At 42.5% G+C, this 13,579-nt stretch overlaps 1 protein-coding gene across 5 annotated transcripts in view; it reads left to right on the top strand.

Annotated features, from left to right (window-relative positions):
- Cltcl1 (clathrin, heavy chain-like 1) overlaps positions 1-13,579 on the top strand; it is a 115,440-nt gene that overhangs the window by 14,045 nt on the left and 87,816 nt on the right. For 4 of the 5 annotated variants that reach the window (XM_005391782.2, XM_005391784.2, XM_005391783.2 and 1 more), the window contains exon 2: positions 11,152-11,359. The exons of the other annotated variant lie outside the window; for it this stretch is intronic. In XM_005391782.2, coding sequence (XP_005391839.1) covers positions 11,152-11,359 — 208 coding nt within the window. The remainder of the gene's footprint in view (positions 1-11,151; positions 11,360-13,579) is intronic. 5 annotated transcript variants of the gene reach the window in all.

Genomic DNA, 13,579 nt, shown 5'->3' on the forward strand with positions numbered 1-13,579 from the left:
AAAGAAAGAAAGAGAAGTCTGCCATGTATCTGATGGGCTTTCCTTTATAGATGATTTACATCTTTTAGTATTCTGTTCCTGCCAGGTGTGGTGGCATACACCTGTAATCCCAGCACTTGGGAGGCTGAGGCATGAGGATCATTTCAAGTTCAAGACCATTCTGGGCTACAAAGTGAACTCAAGGCCAGTCTGAACTGCACAGTGAGACCCTGTCTCAAAAACACAAACACAAATCTGTTCTTGTGCTGAATTTTTGGGATCTTAATATTATATATCTGGGTGTAGATTCATTTTTGTTATGGCTGTTTGGAGTTCTACATGCCTCAATTAACTGTATGTCAGATTCTTTTCCCATGCTTGGGAAATTTTCTGCCTTTACTTCTGGAAGTAGTTTATGTCATTTGTGTTGACTCCTGCTTCATTGACACCAGTTATTCTTATATTTTTCATTGTGTCATCTTGCAGTTGTTGAATTTGTTATTTCCTGATCTTTTGTTATTTTCAAGAGATCTTTCCTTTCATGATCACTAGCTGAGATCCTGTCTTTAAGGTCTGAAAGTCTGTCTTTAGTTTCATTCAAGTGGTTTTGCCAGCTTTCAATGGAATTTTTAGTTTCCTGAGTATCTGTTTGAATCCGTTTTATGCATTCTGTTTCTTTCCTATATTGATCATTCATGGTTTCCATCCTCTTCCTATCATCATCTATTTTTTCTCTATCTCTGCTGTAGATTTACTGAGCATTTCCTAGATAAATGTTGACTTTTTTTTTTTTACCAGAGAGATTATTTCTGATCTGGTTTCCTTTATGGCCTCATGGATTTGTTTCTTTACTTCAGTTGCTATCATCTCAGAGATTTCAGGTGTGTGGTGGTGTCTCCTGGACTTGTTCTGGGTGGGCTAGAGGTCTCAGATTGCATTTTTCTTTTTCATCTTACCATCTTCTACTTCAAAAAAAAATTTATTTTGTTTTCTGTGATGATCCTTGTGAGTTTTTGTAGTGGAAAGCTGTAGTACTAGTATCAAGGCTTCTCTGGGAAAAGTATGTCCTTCAGGGATGTCTTCTGGGTGTAGGAGATTCTTGGTTTCTGCCTATCACAAGATCCTGTCTTCCCAATTAATTAAGAGTGGGATGTTAGTATCTGTTTGGCTCAGTCCCACGTCTTTTGTTGGGCTGTGATGAGGTTATTATCCCAGAACTTCCTGTACTGTTACAGAAGGAAGAACCACTAATTATAACAGATGTGACATCCTACCTAAAGTAGTAAAGTTAGCAATAACAGTAGCATGAAGCATTATTTAGAAACTGACAAACTGTGGTAACTATTAATTTTGTACTTTAGCCAATAGGAGCAGAGGCTATAGAATATAATAGAACCAATTATAAATTAGGAGTTTGTATGCAAATTATTTCCCTTTGGTAGAGTGGTTTTACCTTGAGGTGGGGAAAGTTAGGGAGAATAGTGTATAAACAAAGAAATTGCAAAGAAAGTAGAAGCAAGGCTGGAGGACAAAGGATGTTCCCACAAGGCTTGGGAAACTAGAGCAGCAGGTAGAAAAGAAAGAATAAGGGAGTATTCAAGGAATTATTTGAACTTGGTCTGTATGAGGGATGGATTAGTTTTCTGTGGCTAGAGTTCTCCCTGCCCATTTAGAAAAGAGAAAAAAAGGAAGAAAAAGAAAAGAGAAGAGAAAAATTTTTGAAATTAAAAAAATATATAAAATAAATTGAGAGAAAAGGGCTGGTTACCAAGTCCTGGGTTCTTCCCAAGTTATCCCATGGAGGCTTCAGTCCCCTGTTGGCTCAAAATGTTATTGTTGCTTTGAATTTCTTATGCCACTAGTCTTGCCTGTCCATCCAGTGTGCCCTGGTTGAGACCCCACTATGTCACTGGCGTTCCCTTTGGTCTCTGGGCCTTCCCAAGCAGTTCACCTCAGTTGCAGCAGTAGCGAGTGGGGAGGCTGTTCTTTGGGCCTTCTGGTGCAGTTTACCTGGGTTTTAGTGGCAGAGAGGCGGTGCAAAGGACTTTTCTCCTCTGCAGTGTTCACCTGGGTTTCCATTGAGCTCCTGCATGGCAGCAGAAGACAATGGGAGGAGCTGCTGCAGACAGTTCTTGTCATAATCCATTATCTGCTAGAAAATGAGACTTCAGTGTACTCATGCTAATATTTATTTTTCATCATATATTGACATGTTAAATTTCTGGGTATTCATATAAAGTTTATACTGCTGTATGGCTTGTGAAATATTTATTCACTTCAACTCATTTTGTTTTGTTTTGTTTTGTTTTGAGACAGAGTCTTGCGGTGTAGTTTAGGCTGCCTTGAACTCACTACATAGCCCAGGCTGGCCTCAAACATGTGGGTGATCTTCCTGCCTCAGCCTCCCAAATGCTGGGATTACAATCATGTACCATCATGCCCGGTTATCCCCTTCAACTGTTTAAATGTCCATTCTTCCATACTCCTGCCAACATTAGACATTATCAATTTTTATTCATTTTTTCCCCTATTTTATGAAAGAAAAATGGCATCTCATTTCGTGAGGCATTTCATTAGTAAAAATGAGTGTCTGTGTGGTTTGTTTTGTTTCTCTTCTTTGTGGTACTGGGGATTCAGTCTAGGGCCTTTGTACTGGGCTGTGTGTCTAGACCTTTTTTAATGTTTAATTTTGAGACAAATTCTCAAAAATTGCCCATGCTGGGTTCCATTTTGTGATCCTCCTGCCTCAGCCTCTAGAAGTGCTGGGATTACATGTGGGCCACTACTCACCTTCTGTTGTCTTTCCTTGGGTAAACGGCAATATATTACAGACTTGACAAAGTTGAGTGTTGGATGTTTAAATGTTAGGATGCCTTCTACCTTTTACTACATGCTTATACTATTTTGCAATAAAAAAAGAGGACTGTGCTAGCTGGGCATGATGGCACATACCTGTAACCCAGCTACTTCAGAGGCTAGAAATTCTAAGGTCAAGGTGCTAGAATTTGGTGAGGGCCTTCTTGCTGTGTCATCCCAGATTGGAAAGCAAAAAAAGAGTGCTTTCCTTGCATGCAGTGACATCCCTAGCACTGAAAAAAAAATCCTCATGTGTTAAAAAAAAATTTTTTTAAAGCCCTCTGATTGAATGGGTTATCCTTGATGTGTATACTTGATGTCTTTTGACCAACCTAATAGTGGCCAAGGTATGATTCATTTGTTTTAAAAAATCTTCCTTTGACCCAGATACAGTTTTGCATACCTATAATCTGAGCACTTAGGAGGCTGAGGCAGGAGGATTGCTTCAAGTTTGAGGCCAGCCTGGGCTACATAGTGAGTTCAAGGCCAGCCTAAATTATATGTTGGGACCCTATTTCAAAACCAAAACAAAACAAAAAACAACTTTTCTTAACACACTTCAAACAGGGCAGTAATTTGTATATCTCACTTTCCAGCAGTTGTGAGCCATCACTGTTCTCCAGAACTTTTTTATACCAAATGAAACTCCAAACACATTAAAGAACCCATGTGAACAAGTACTAGTAAAAAAAAATTCTTCACCCCTCCCTTAATCAACAGTTTCAAGTTTTTCATTTGTAAATAGCTCACTTCTGTAGAAAGAATATTTTTGTGTGTGTCTTCACACAGAGTACAAGAGAATAACGAGAGAAATGTAGGCATGTTCAAAAAATACAAATATACAAGTAGGGAAAAGTGAGGGAGTTTCCCATGCCCTAGAGCTAACCAATGGAAAGATTTATATTTAGTCTTTAAATTTTGAAGACTGTCTTCCTCAGAGGAGTGAATGCAGATGACAGCTTCAGTGCAACTGAAAAGGTTCACTCAGCACTGGGGAAGGTCATGTTCTTTGCCTGAAACTTACTTTTCATCAAGATCAATATGTGATCTGTTTTTTACTTCATTGAGGAAAAAGGCCTTTATAGCTGGTTGTTGTTATCTTTTGATCTTGGGTACAATTATTGTAAATTCAAGATGGAGGGACATATGTTCAGGTGGCTATTCCTTAGAAGTACTGAGATTTTGACTTCATTTCAGCCCAAACATTTGTTTCTGGAATAGCTATTTTCTGTGTCAGGGGGTAATATTCTTCCTTTTACCTAATATTCTAGGCTCAAAGTTGTCCCTGGCATGTCCTTAATATAATTCTATACATACAGAGAGCATAAGTTGCCCCTCTGTGGCTAGTGACACTGATGTATGTGTACTCTATGCTATTGTGATTTACTAGAAGATATGCACGTACCTATGTACTTAGTGTACATACCAGTTTCTAAAACCCGTGAGTCTGCAAAGTGGTAGGGGCTTCTAAATAGCCTGAGGGTAGGGGCTAGTTGCCAGAGGAATGGGCATTGATGTCCTCAGTGAAGTTTACACAGTGAAGTTTCTGTGAAAACCCAGATGGACTGAGTTTGGGAACTCTCATATAGTTGCACACACACAGAGGTATCTACAGGATGGTCTGCCTGGAGAGAGTATGAAAGCTCTGCACCCTGGTCCACATACCTTGCCCTATCTATGTCTGCCATCTGGCTATTCATCTTTATGCTTTGTAATGGACTTTAAAATAAATAAATATAAGTAAAGGATTTCCTTGTGTGAGTTGCTTAAGCAAATTAAGCAAACCAGGGTGTGGGGGTCATATGAACCCTGATTTTTTTGTTTTGTTTTGGTTTGGTTTGGTTTTTTCCCAGTATTGGGAACCCTGATTTATAGCCTATAGGTCAGAAGCACAGGCCACAACCTGGGACTTGTGATTGGCATCTGAAGTGGGATTAGTCTGTGGGACTAAGCACTCAACCTGTGCAATCTAACTTACATATGTTTTTGTTTGGGTGGACTTCCCTGAGAACATAATCACCACTTAGCTTATCCTTTTGTAGCAGAAAATGCCCCTCAGCCAGTCTGTTAGTTGCCCAGGTAAAAGTTCCTGTTATATAGTTCCTGTTACTACTATCTCTGAGAAATGAATGGTCACTGTGATGCACAGCTGGTCACTATGATGCATATTGTAGAAACCAATCAAAGATAGCCAAGTACTCTACCTCTGAACCTCCCCTTTGCAAGCCCAGAAAAACATCCCTCCCTGGGCCTTTGAGGCCTGACATTTTGAGGGATAATTGATTCCCTGTCAGTGCCTGTTTGACATTAAATAAATCTGCCTCCAAATTCTGGGTGTCATTTTGGTGTTTTTGCTTGCTATTGCATGGGTGCATTGGCTAGGAAGACCCACTGTACTGACCTGTCTGGTCACCAGTCATGGCCCTCACAGGTGGAGCAAGAATCTCTCCAGGTCTCAATGGGAAGGTGCACCCTTGAGTTTTCTCGAGTCCCCTTGGAGGTCTGGAGGAGGATTCTTGGCTCCCCACTGAGCAACTCACATCAGACCCAAAAGGGAGGAAGACACAGTCTGGGCTGGTCATCAGATAAGGTAAAACCCCCAGGGCACCCCAGTTAGTCTGTCTGTCAGTCCTGCTCAGCTCGAGCAGGAGAGATTGTTCACCTCTTGTCACCACCCTCAAGGGAAGGGGGTTGGAATGTTTAACCTTCGAATGAATGTGTGAGTACATGGACCAGACAATGTAAGCTCATCTGTACACCAAGACTGGGACGCTCTGGCCAAGATGGCAATTTGGGCCCTTACCTGTGGTTCTGTGGCAATCGACGTATGCCATAATGGAGGCCACACACCCTCCTTAGCTAAGTCGTGCCTGTCTTCTTGAGGGTGACAGCCAGGCTGGCATCTGAATAGTCTCTCTCTCTCTGAGGAGCACTGCAGTGCATTGACAACTGGTGGTCAACTTGTAACACCCAGCTGAACTTAACCAGCATGGTGCTGGGTGTGGGAGGCCCACCTGAGGATTGTTGCCAGCAGCATAAGAGGCAGAATGGGAGAAGAAGGAGGAAGGCTGTTGGGAGCTGGTAGAAGCTGTTGGGAGCTTGTTGGAAGCTGAGAGAAGCTGTAAGGAGCTGTTGGCTCTCTTGGAGGAGCTTGTCATGCTGGCTTCACTGATGAGCTCAGCTGTGTTCATTTTTTGAGTAGCTTGGGACCTTGTTGGCACTGAGAATAGTTTTGATTCACTTTGGGGAAGCTCTCGTCCTCACTCTAAGCATCACTTCCTGGCTCCAGAGGGGAACATGATGCACACTGCTCAGTCTCCTGGAGAAGCTTGTTACATTGGCTTTCCTGGTGGGAACTCGGCTTTCCTCATCATTGGAGGAGCTCAGGACCTCACTGTTGCTTAGGATGGCTGTGGTACTTTTGGGGGTAGCTCTGGTTCTTATTTTGAGTGTTGCTCCCTAGCTCCAGTGCAGATCCCTCAGCCTGCTAGCACAGATCCTTCATCCCGCTGGCACAGACTTTCTAGATTGCACCACTGACCTTTGGGCCTTCCCAGTGCAGAGCCATGAAACAGGTCTGCATGAGACATTGTCATGGACTCTAGGCCTCCAGTTGGACTCATGGGAGGCACTGTTATGGGCTCTAGGTCTTCAGCTGAACTCACGCAGGATGTTATCATGGGCTCCAGGCCCTCAGCTGGATTCTTTGGTTTTTAGTGTATAGACAGATTTCCTGCAATTTCTTGTATGTAATTCTTTGGGTGACTATTACAAATAATTGTACAAAATATGTGTCCTGTATTATATTGTTCACCTTGCAGTAAGCCCCAAACCACAAGCACACACAACACACACATAAAAAGTCTGAGAAGGAAACTAATTAGGCAAAACTCACAGTCCCTGACTGCAGGAAAAACAGCTTTTCCAAGATTACAGAGTTAAAAATGAACCACTGAAATTAAAAAAAGGAAGAAAGAAGCCCATTTTTCCTGAAAATTCCACCTCAGTACCCTCGTCGGACACTACAGTTGCTGTCAGCACCTATAGCTTCGCTCCTTATTCCCAACTCGCCTAATCCAGCCAACTGAACTGGTTCCAATTAGCCATTGCCTGCATCCAGCTAACAGAAGCTCTCTCTCCAGAGCTTTGTGTTTCCTATCCTGGTCAGATGGTGTCATCTAATGCCGCCTGAGATGACTGTCAGCAATTCCTTCTGACTACAATCCTTTCATCGGTCTGATGGGCTCAGACTAGGCCAGATTGGGCCCCCTTCTTCCTGGTAGACAATGGATCAGAACTCTCTGCCTGCAAAAGTCCCCTCTGTCAGAAGAAAGTTATCATGAGCAGGGCAACTGGGACTCTTGCCTCTTTTACCTTCTGCCAGACACAAACTTGCAGTCTGGGAAGACATCTCCCTATACCACTTCAGGGAAGAGACCACCTCTTCAAGTTAGAAGCTGCCATCTCCTTTGCACCAAGCCAGTCAGCCTTCCTCTCATTTAACCCCGCACTTTCAACTCTGACTGTTCTTCAAGAGGAAGATGACACCTACATCAGCCTAAGACAGATAATGGCAGTCGTGAAGTTTTGAAAACTTCCCTTCCAGAGGTATGAACCAAAGACTTGCCTCCGGGTCTGACCACTGATTATGCTCCCATAGTGATTAAACTCTGTGATCCCCATTGACAATATCCAATGTCACGGGAAACACACAGGCATCCAGCCACACCTCAGCCACCTAAGCAGTTCAGGCCTCTGCTTGCAAGTTGCTCCTATAAGCCCCTTCAACTGGGAAAATCCTGAGACAAGGGGCTATTTAGCTGGACTCAATTGCCACAAGGGGTTAAGAACTCTCCCACTATTTTCAGAGAGGCTCTAACAACAGGTTTGGCAAGCCACCAGCACCTTTTCTCCAAGACAGCCTGTTTCTCTATCCCTTCCAGCTCCGTCACAGTCCCCCAAGCAAACAGTATAGACTATCAAACTGCTAAAATACACCTCTCCTGCCGGTAAAGCCAATTCAGGAATTCCAAGCTGACAGTGCTGCTGCGATTGCCCTCCATATATGTTGCCTCAGTCTTCTGACACCCACAGCCTGCTAGCGTACCTACCTAGCGTACCTACCTAGATCTAGAGAATGCCTTCTGCCTTTGATTGACTCTTGTCAACCAGCCCCTCTTCACAAAGACCCCAGTGCTGGACTCAAAAAGTCAACTGACATGAACTCAACTCCCAGAGGTTCAAAAACTTATTTACCCATTTTAGAGAAGCCCTCACAGCTGACTTCACTAGCTTCCAGCGCAAAATATCACTGCCCTTCTGATTAATGACACAAGCTGCCTTCTGGAAAGGCACAAAAGCTCTGCTGCAATATCTGGCCGAAACTGATTGTAAGAAAGAAACTCCTCAAATTTCTTGGAGCTGCTGGCCTCTATAAAATCTGGATCCTTGAGTTCACAAAACAATGATGCTTACTCAGACTGTCAGCCCCTGGGAGCACCCAGTGGCCTACCTGTGCAAATACTTGGATCCAGTTGCTAAGGGCTGCCTCCCCCTTTGCCTCTGTGCTCTAACAGCCAGTGTCCTATTAAAAAATCTGACAAACTCACCTTAGGTCGAGACCTAACTGTCCAGGAGCAACATGCTGTACTGGACCTCCTGACTAACTGTGAATTACTCAATCCTGCCACACACTTGCCCACCAAGCTGGGCCCACCAGACCATGACTGCCTGACACTAACTGATAAACTGTTTTCAAGCCAACCAAACTTAAAAAATGGACCCCCCTCTGACGGATGCTGAGTATGCCCTGTTTACAGATGAAAGTAGCTCTGCTAGGAATTGAGTCTGACAGGCTAATATGCTCTGGTCACCTTGGACAAAGTTATTTTGGCCAAAGCTCTCCCGCTACTGCTTCCTGCTGCTGTTTGGAAACCTGCCACCAATGACACCAAACCGGCACTCAAAATAATCCAGTCCAGAGGCCTACACCCCTCCGGGGATCCAATTGACAGAAACATCAACCCCAGCCAGAAAAACTTTTAATCAGAGCCAGACCTGCTCTCACCATATGTTCTGCAGGCATAACGCGCAGCGCTGGCACCTGTACCCCTGCAGCCAGCTCAGGCTTCAGCATCTGGGTCACTGGCCTTGACCTCCCCCCATTTAATGATATACAAACAGACTTAGTGCTCATTTGTACCAATGCAGGCTGACCCAAGACATGTTCTACATACACTGAAAAGACAAAGTTTATGGGGTCCTGCTATAAAAAAGTCGTCCCTAGGTATGGCCTACCCTTGACCATTGGCAGTGACAATAGGATTGTGCAACATACAGGCCACAAAGCTCTAGAAAAGTTAAGAAGCTGGGCATGGTGGCACACACCTATAATCCCAGCACTCAGGAGACTGAGGCAGGAGGATTGCCATGAATTCAAGGCCAACCTGGGCTACATAGTGAGTTCAAAGTTAGCCTAACTGAATAGTGAGACCCTGTCTCAAAATAACAAAAAAAAAAAGAAAGAAAGAAAAGTTAAAAAAAGTTTGCAACCAGCTCCATAAAAACTTTAGTAGAAAAAACAACAAAAAACTTTAGCAGAAAGACCAGCTATACCTGTAGACATGTCTGCACACACATATAACCTAAGTGCCTATTAATAGCTCTTAAAGTGTCAGACATCCAGCCTTAGATCCACTATTCCAGAGTCCTGCTGAATTTCTGGAGAATTTACCTGGACCAGACAGCCCCTCTGAAACTCACTCTGAAGAGACAATGCACTCAAAGCCCTCCTCTGGTCACTTTAGACACTGACCCATCCACTCATGGCTGAAGCCTGAGGACACCATTCACAGAACTGTTCCATATCTTCATGCATTATTCCTCTTGATTTCCGTGCCTTTTCAGGCTGCTTACCCCAGTCCTTGCTTTCATTTCAGCTTGCATATATTGTATTGTCCAACTTGGTTTTTGCTCCCTGCTCCCTGCTGGCTGTGGTTTTTGACAGTTAAATACTTGACCAAGATTTGACAAGCATCCAAGATACCTTGGATACTCTCCTAAATCAGATTAACTCCTTCACTCCCTCGCCAGAGTCAACTTAGGGAAAAACCCTGTAATAAGGGAAACAAACCACAAACTCCTGGTGGGAAAATTTTCAGTCTTGAGGACCTTAGCTAGGGCCCATCCTAGAACCATTGAATGTTAGTGCTTCTAGTTAGGCCTTGTCTCAAAAGATCACATGCAATATGCCCAGCAAAGATTTGCTGGGGAGATTGAAAGAGGGGTGAAATATAGCAGGAAATACCCTCCAGCCAGTTTGTTAGTTGCCCAGGTAATAGTTCCTGTTGCAGTTTCTGTTACTACTATCTCTTAGAAACGGCTGGTCTCTGTGATACATATTGTAGAAACCAATCAAAGACAGCCAAGTACTCCAGCTCTGTACCCCTCTTTGCAAGCCCAGAAAAACATCCTCCCTGGGCCTCTGAGGCCTGACATTTTGAGGGACAATTGGTTCCCTGTCAGTGCCTGTCTGACATAAAATAAATCTGCCTCCAAATCCTGGGTGTCTTTTTGGTGTTTCTGCTTGCCATTGCATTTTCTGTGTAGGAATGAGATTTGAATTTTTAAGAACTCTGTATTGTGCGTCAAAACACAGGCGTTGTTATATCTGTCTCCATCATTAATTAGCTTTTTGACTTTGGAAAGATCTCTAACTCAAAGCCTTGTTTTTCACAAGCATAAATTGTGTGTTGCATCCTTGCCTCACAGTTGAACAGGAAGATCAGATGAGCTGATCTTTCGTCTGAAGCCTGCTTTATTGAGCAATTGGAATATCCAGTAAGTGCTAGACTATGCTACATAAGACAGAGACAAAGCAGATGCAGTCTGTGCTTTTGAGAAGTTCATGTCAAAGGAAAAAGTGATAGAATAAAGAATTTATACTGAGTCTGAGCAGTTTCATTTACACTCCTTTCAAAAGGTGATTGATATTTTTTAATTTAATTTTTTTTTTTTAGTATTGACAATTAAACCCAGGAACTTCTCACTGAGGTACACTCTTAGCCCTTTTTAAATTTTATTTTGGGACAGGGTCTTGCTAAGTCACTAAATTGCCCAGGCTTGGCTGGAATTTGGAATCCTTCTGCTTCAGTGCTCCAGAGTGCTGAAATTACAGGCATGTACCACTACAACCAGATTCTGAACTCTCATTTACTTTTTTTCCTCCTCCTTTTAGACTTGCTGACTACTAGAATAGAACTCATCAATCTCAGAGAGGAAAACTTTGCTTTAATCAACTGCTTCTTTTCTGTTTAGCTTCAAAACCTTGGAATCAACCCAGCAAACATTGGATTTAGCACTCTGACCATGGAATCTGACAAGTTCATTTGTGTTCGAGAGAAAGTTGGAGAACAGGCACAGGTGGTAATTATTGACATGAATGACCCAATGGCACCTATCAGACGGCCTATCTCTGCAGAGAGTGCCATCATGAATCCAACCTCTAAGGTGATAGCTCTAAAAGGTAAGCCTGAGGGATTTTAGAAAAGAATGTTATCTTACAGCAGCTACTTTGTTACCTTAAATATTAGGCAAGTGTCAGTAAACTCATAGCTACGTGTTATCAGTAGTTCAACTTGATACCCAAAGTTTTATTAAAAGTTGCATATAGTGCTAATAAGAGCACAAGCTACAGTGTTGGTAAGATTGTAAAATAACACAGTATAGACACTGGAAATCAGATGTTCCTCAAAAAACTAAAAATAGAACTACTGTATGACCTGCCTATACTATCACTCCTGGCTACATACCCAAAGGAGTCAGAATGTACTATAGAGATACCTGCATATCCATGTTTACTGTGGCACAATTCACAATAGCTAAAATACAGAACCAGCGTTGGTACCATCAACCGATGAATAGATAAAGAAAATAAGGCATATATATATATTGGAGTATTAGCTATATAGAAGGATGAAATCATGTCATTTGCAGGAATATGGATGGAATTGAAGATCATCATGTTAGTGAAATAAACTAGACTCAGAAAAACAAGTATCAGCCGGGCATGGTAGCACATGCCTATAATCCCAGCATATGAGAAGCTAAGGCAGGAGGATTGTTGCAAGTTCGATACCAGGCTGGGCTATAAAGTGAGTTCAAGGCCAGCCTAAACTACATAGGGAGATCCTGTCTCAGAGAAAGACAAAAAAAAAAAAAAAAAAAAAGAAAGACAAGTATCAACATGTTTTATCTATCAGGAAAAAAGATAACATAAGAGTAAAAGGGAGACTTAGAAGAGAAAGGAGATCAACGAGATGGAAGGGAGAGTAGGGAGGAAGTAGATATGATCAAAATAGTATATGTGCATGAATGAAGATGCTACAGTGAAACCCATTATTCTGTGTAATTAATCTGTACTAATAAAAGAAAAATACCTCTGAGCATCAGCGCTTCAGCAATATCAGTCAAAGCACTGGACACACTGAGAAGGAGTGAATGCTCAGGACTTGTCCTTTTGGGTCTGGAAACTCAGGTTACCCGTGTTCAGAACCTGCTGTATAGTTCTGCTCCAGGCATTCTGGGATACAAGCCCAAAGACTTCCCTCTTGTGAAATAAAATAAGGACAGGAGAACTAATCATTAGTAGAATTTCCCTTACCTGAACTTAGGGAACTTTGAGTATGTGAAACTTTCTAACTTAAAAAATATAGTATGTTTTCCTATTGTCTTGATTTGGAAAAAAAAAAAAAAAAAAAAAAAGGATTATGTATTTAGTAGATTCACTAATTTTCTCATATTTAAAAAAAATTTTCATTCAAAAATATCTTTGTTTTATTATCAACTCTGTTTTCCTTGCAATCTGTCAAATATTTTGAACATGTAAGCAGTATAAATTTTTAATGTTAACTGAAGAAATTATTAGCATTTATAGATTCTTAGATTCTCCTACTTTGTCACTGTTTTTGACGGAATTTTTTTTCTGCATTTTTATTGTATTTTTGAGAGGCCTGATCACGTATGTTGTTTGCTATTTAGTATGCTCAGGAAGCTTTAGAAGTGACTTTCTCTTTTAACACTTCTTGGTTCACTGGCACAGTTTTCTTTGATAACATGTAGTATGGATCTCCTGGGTGGAGGTGTGTGTGGTGGGGGTGTGTGGAGGGTGTGTGCATGGTAGGAGAGCTGAAAGCACACAGTATTTTGATAATATCATATTCACTTCAGCAAAAGACCGCCAAGAGCACATCTGCAATTAAACAAGCTGAGTTTATTATTAGTTGAAGTGAGAAGGTACACACACCATGGAAATGTGATGTTAGAAAGAGCTTTTATAGAATTTGGGCCCTAGTTTATCTGTAGGATGGTCTGAGGGAGCAAGGGCTTGCTGTAGATTGGATGCTGTCAGTGAGTGGGGATAATTATATAATTCATCATCTCAAGAAATCTTATGAATGAGAGAAGGAAGACGAAATGAGGATGAACCTGTGGGCAAAGAAGCAGCATTCTGACTATGAGAAAGAGATGTTACCCCAGCGCACGGGGAGCCTTGGACGGGGAGCGCCGGTCTTCGGACCGGCGGCTCACTCCCGGCCTCATCGTTCCCCAGAAGGAGGGCTTCCAGCGCACAGGGAGCCACGGGTGGGGAGCGCCAGTCTTCTGGCTGGCTAGCTTACTGCCTGGTGGCTCCCGGAGGGTGGGCCCCCAGCGCACGGGGAGCCTCGGGCGGGGAGCACTGGTCTTC

The sequence above is a fragment of the Chinchilla lanigera genome, unplaced genomic scaffold (genome assembly GCF_000276665.1).
Source record: "Chinchilla lanigera isolate Chin_1 unplaced genomic scaffold, ChiLan1.0 scaffold00041, whole genome shotgun sequence".
Taxonomy (NCBI): domain Eukaryota; kingdom Metazoa; phylum Chordata; class Mammalia; order Rodentia; family Chinchillidae; genus Chinchilla; species Chinchilla lanigera.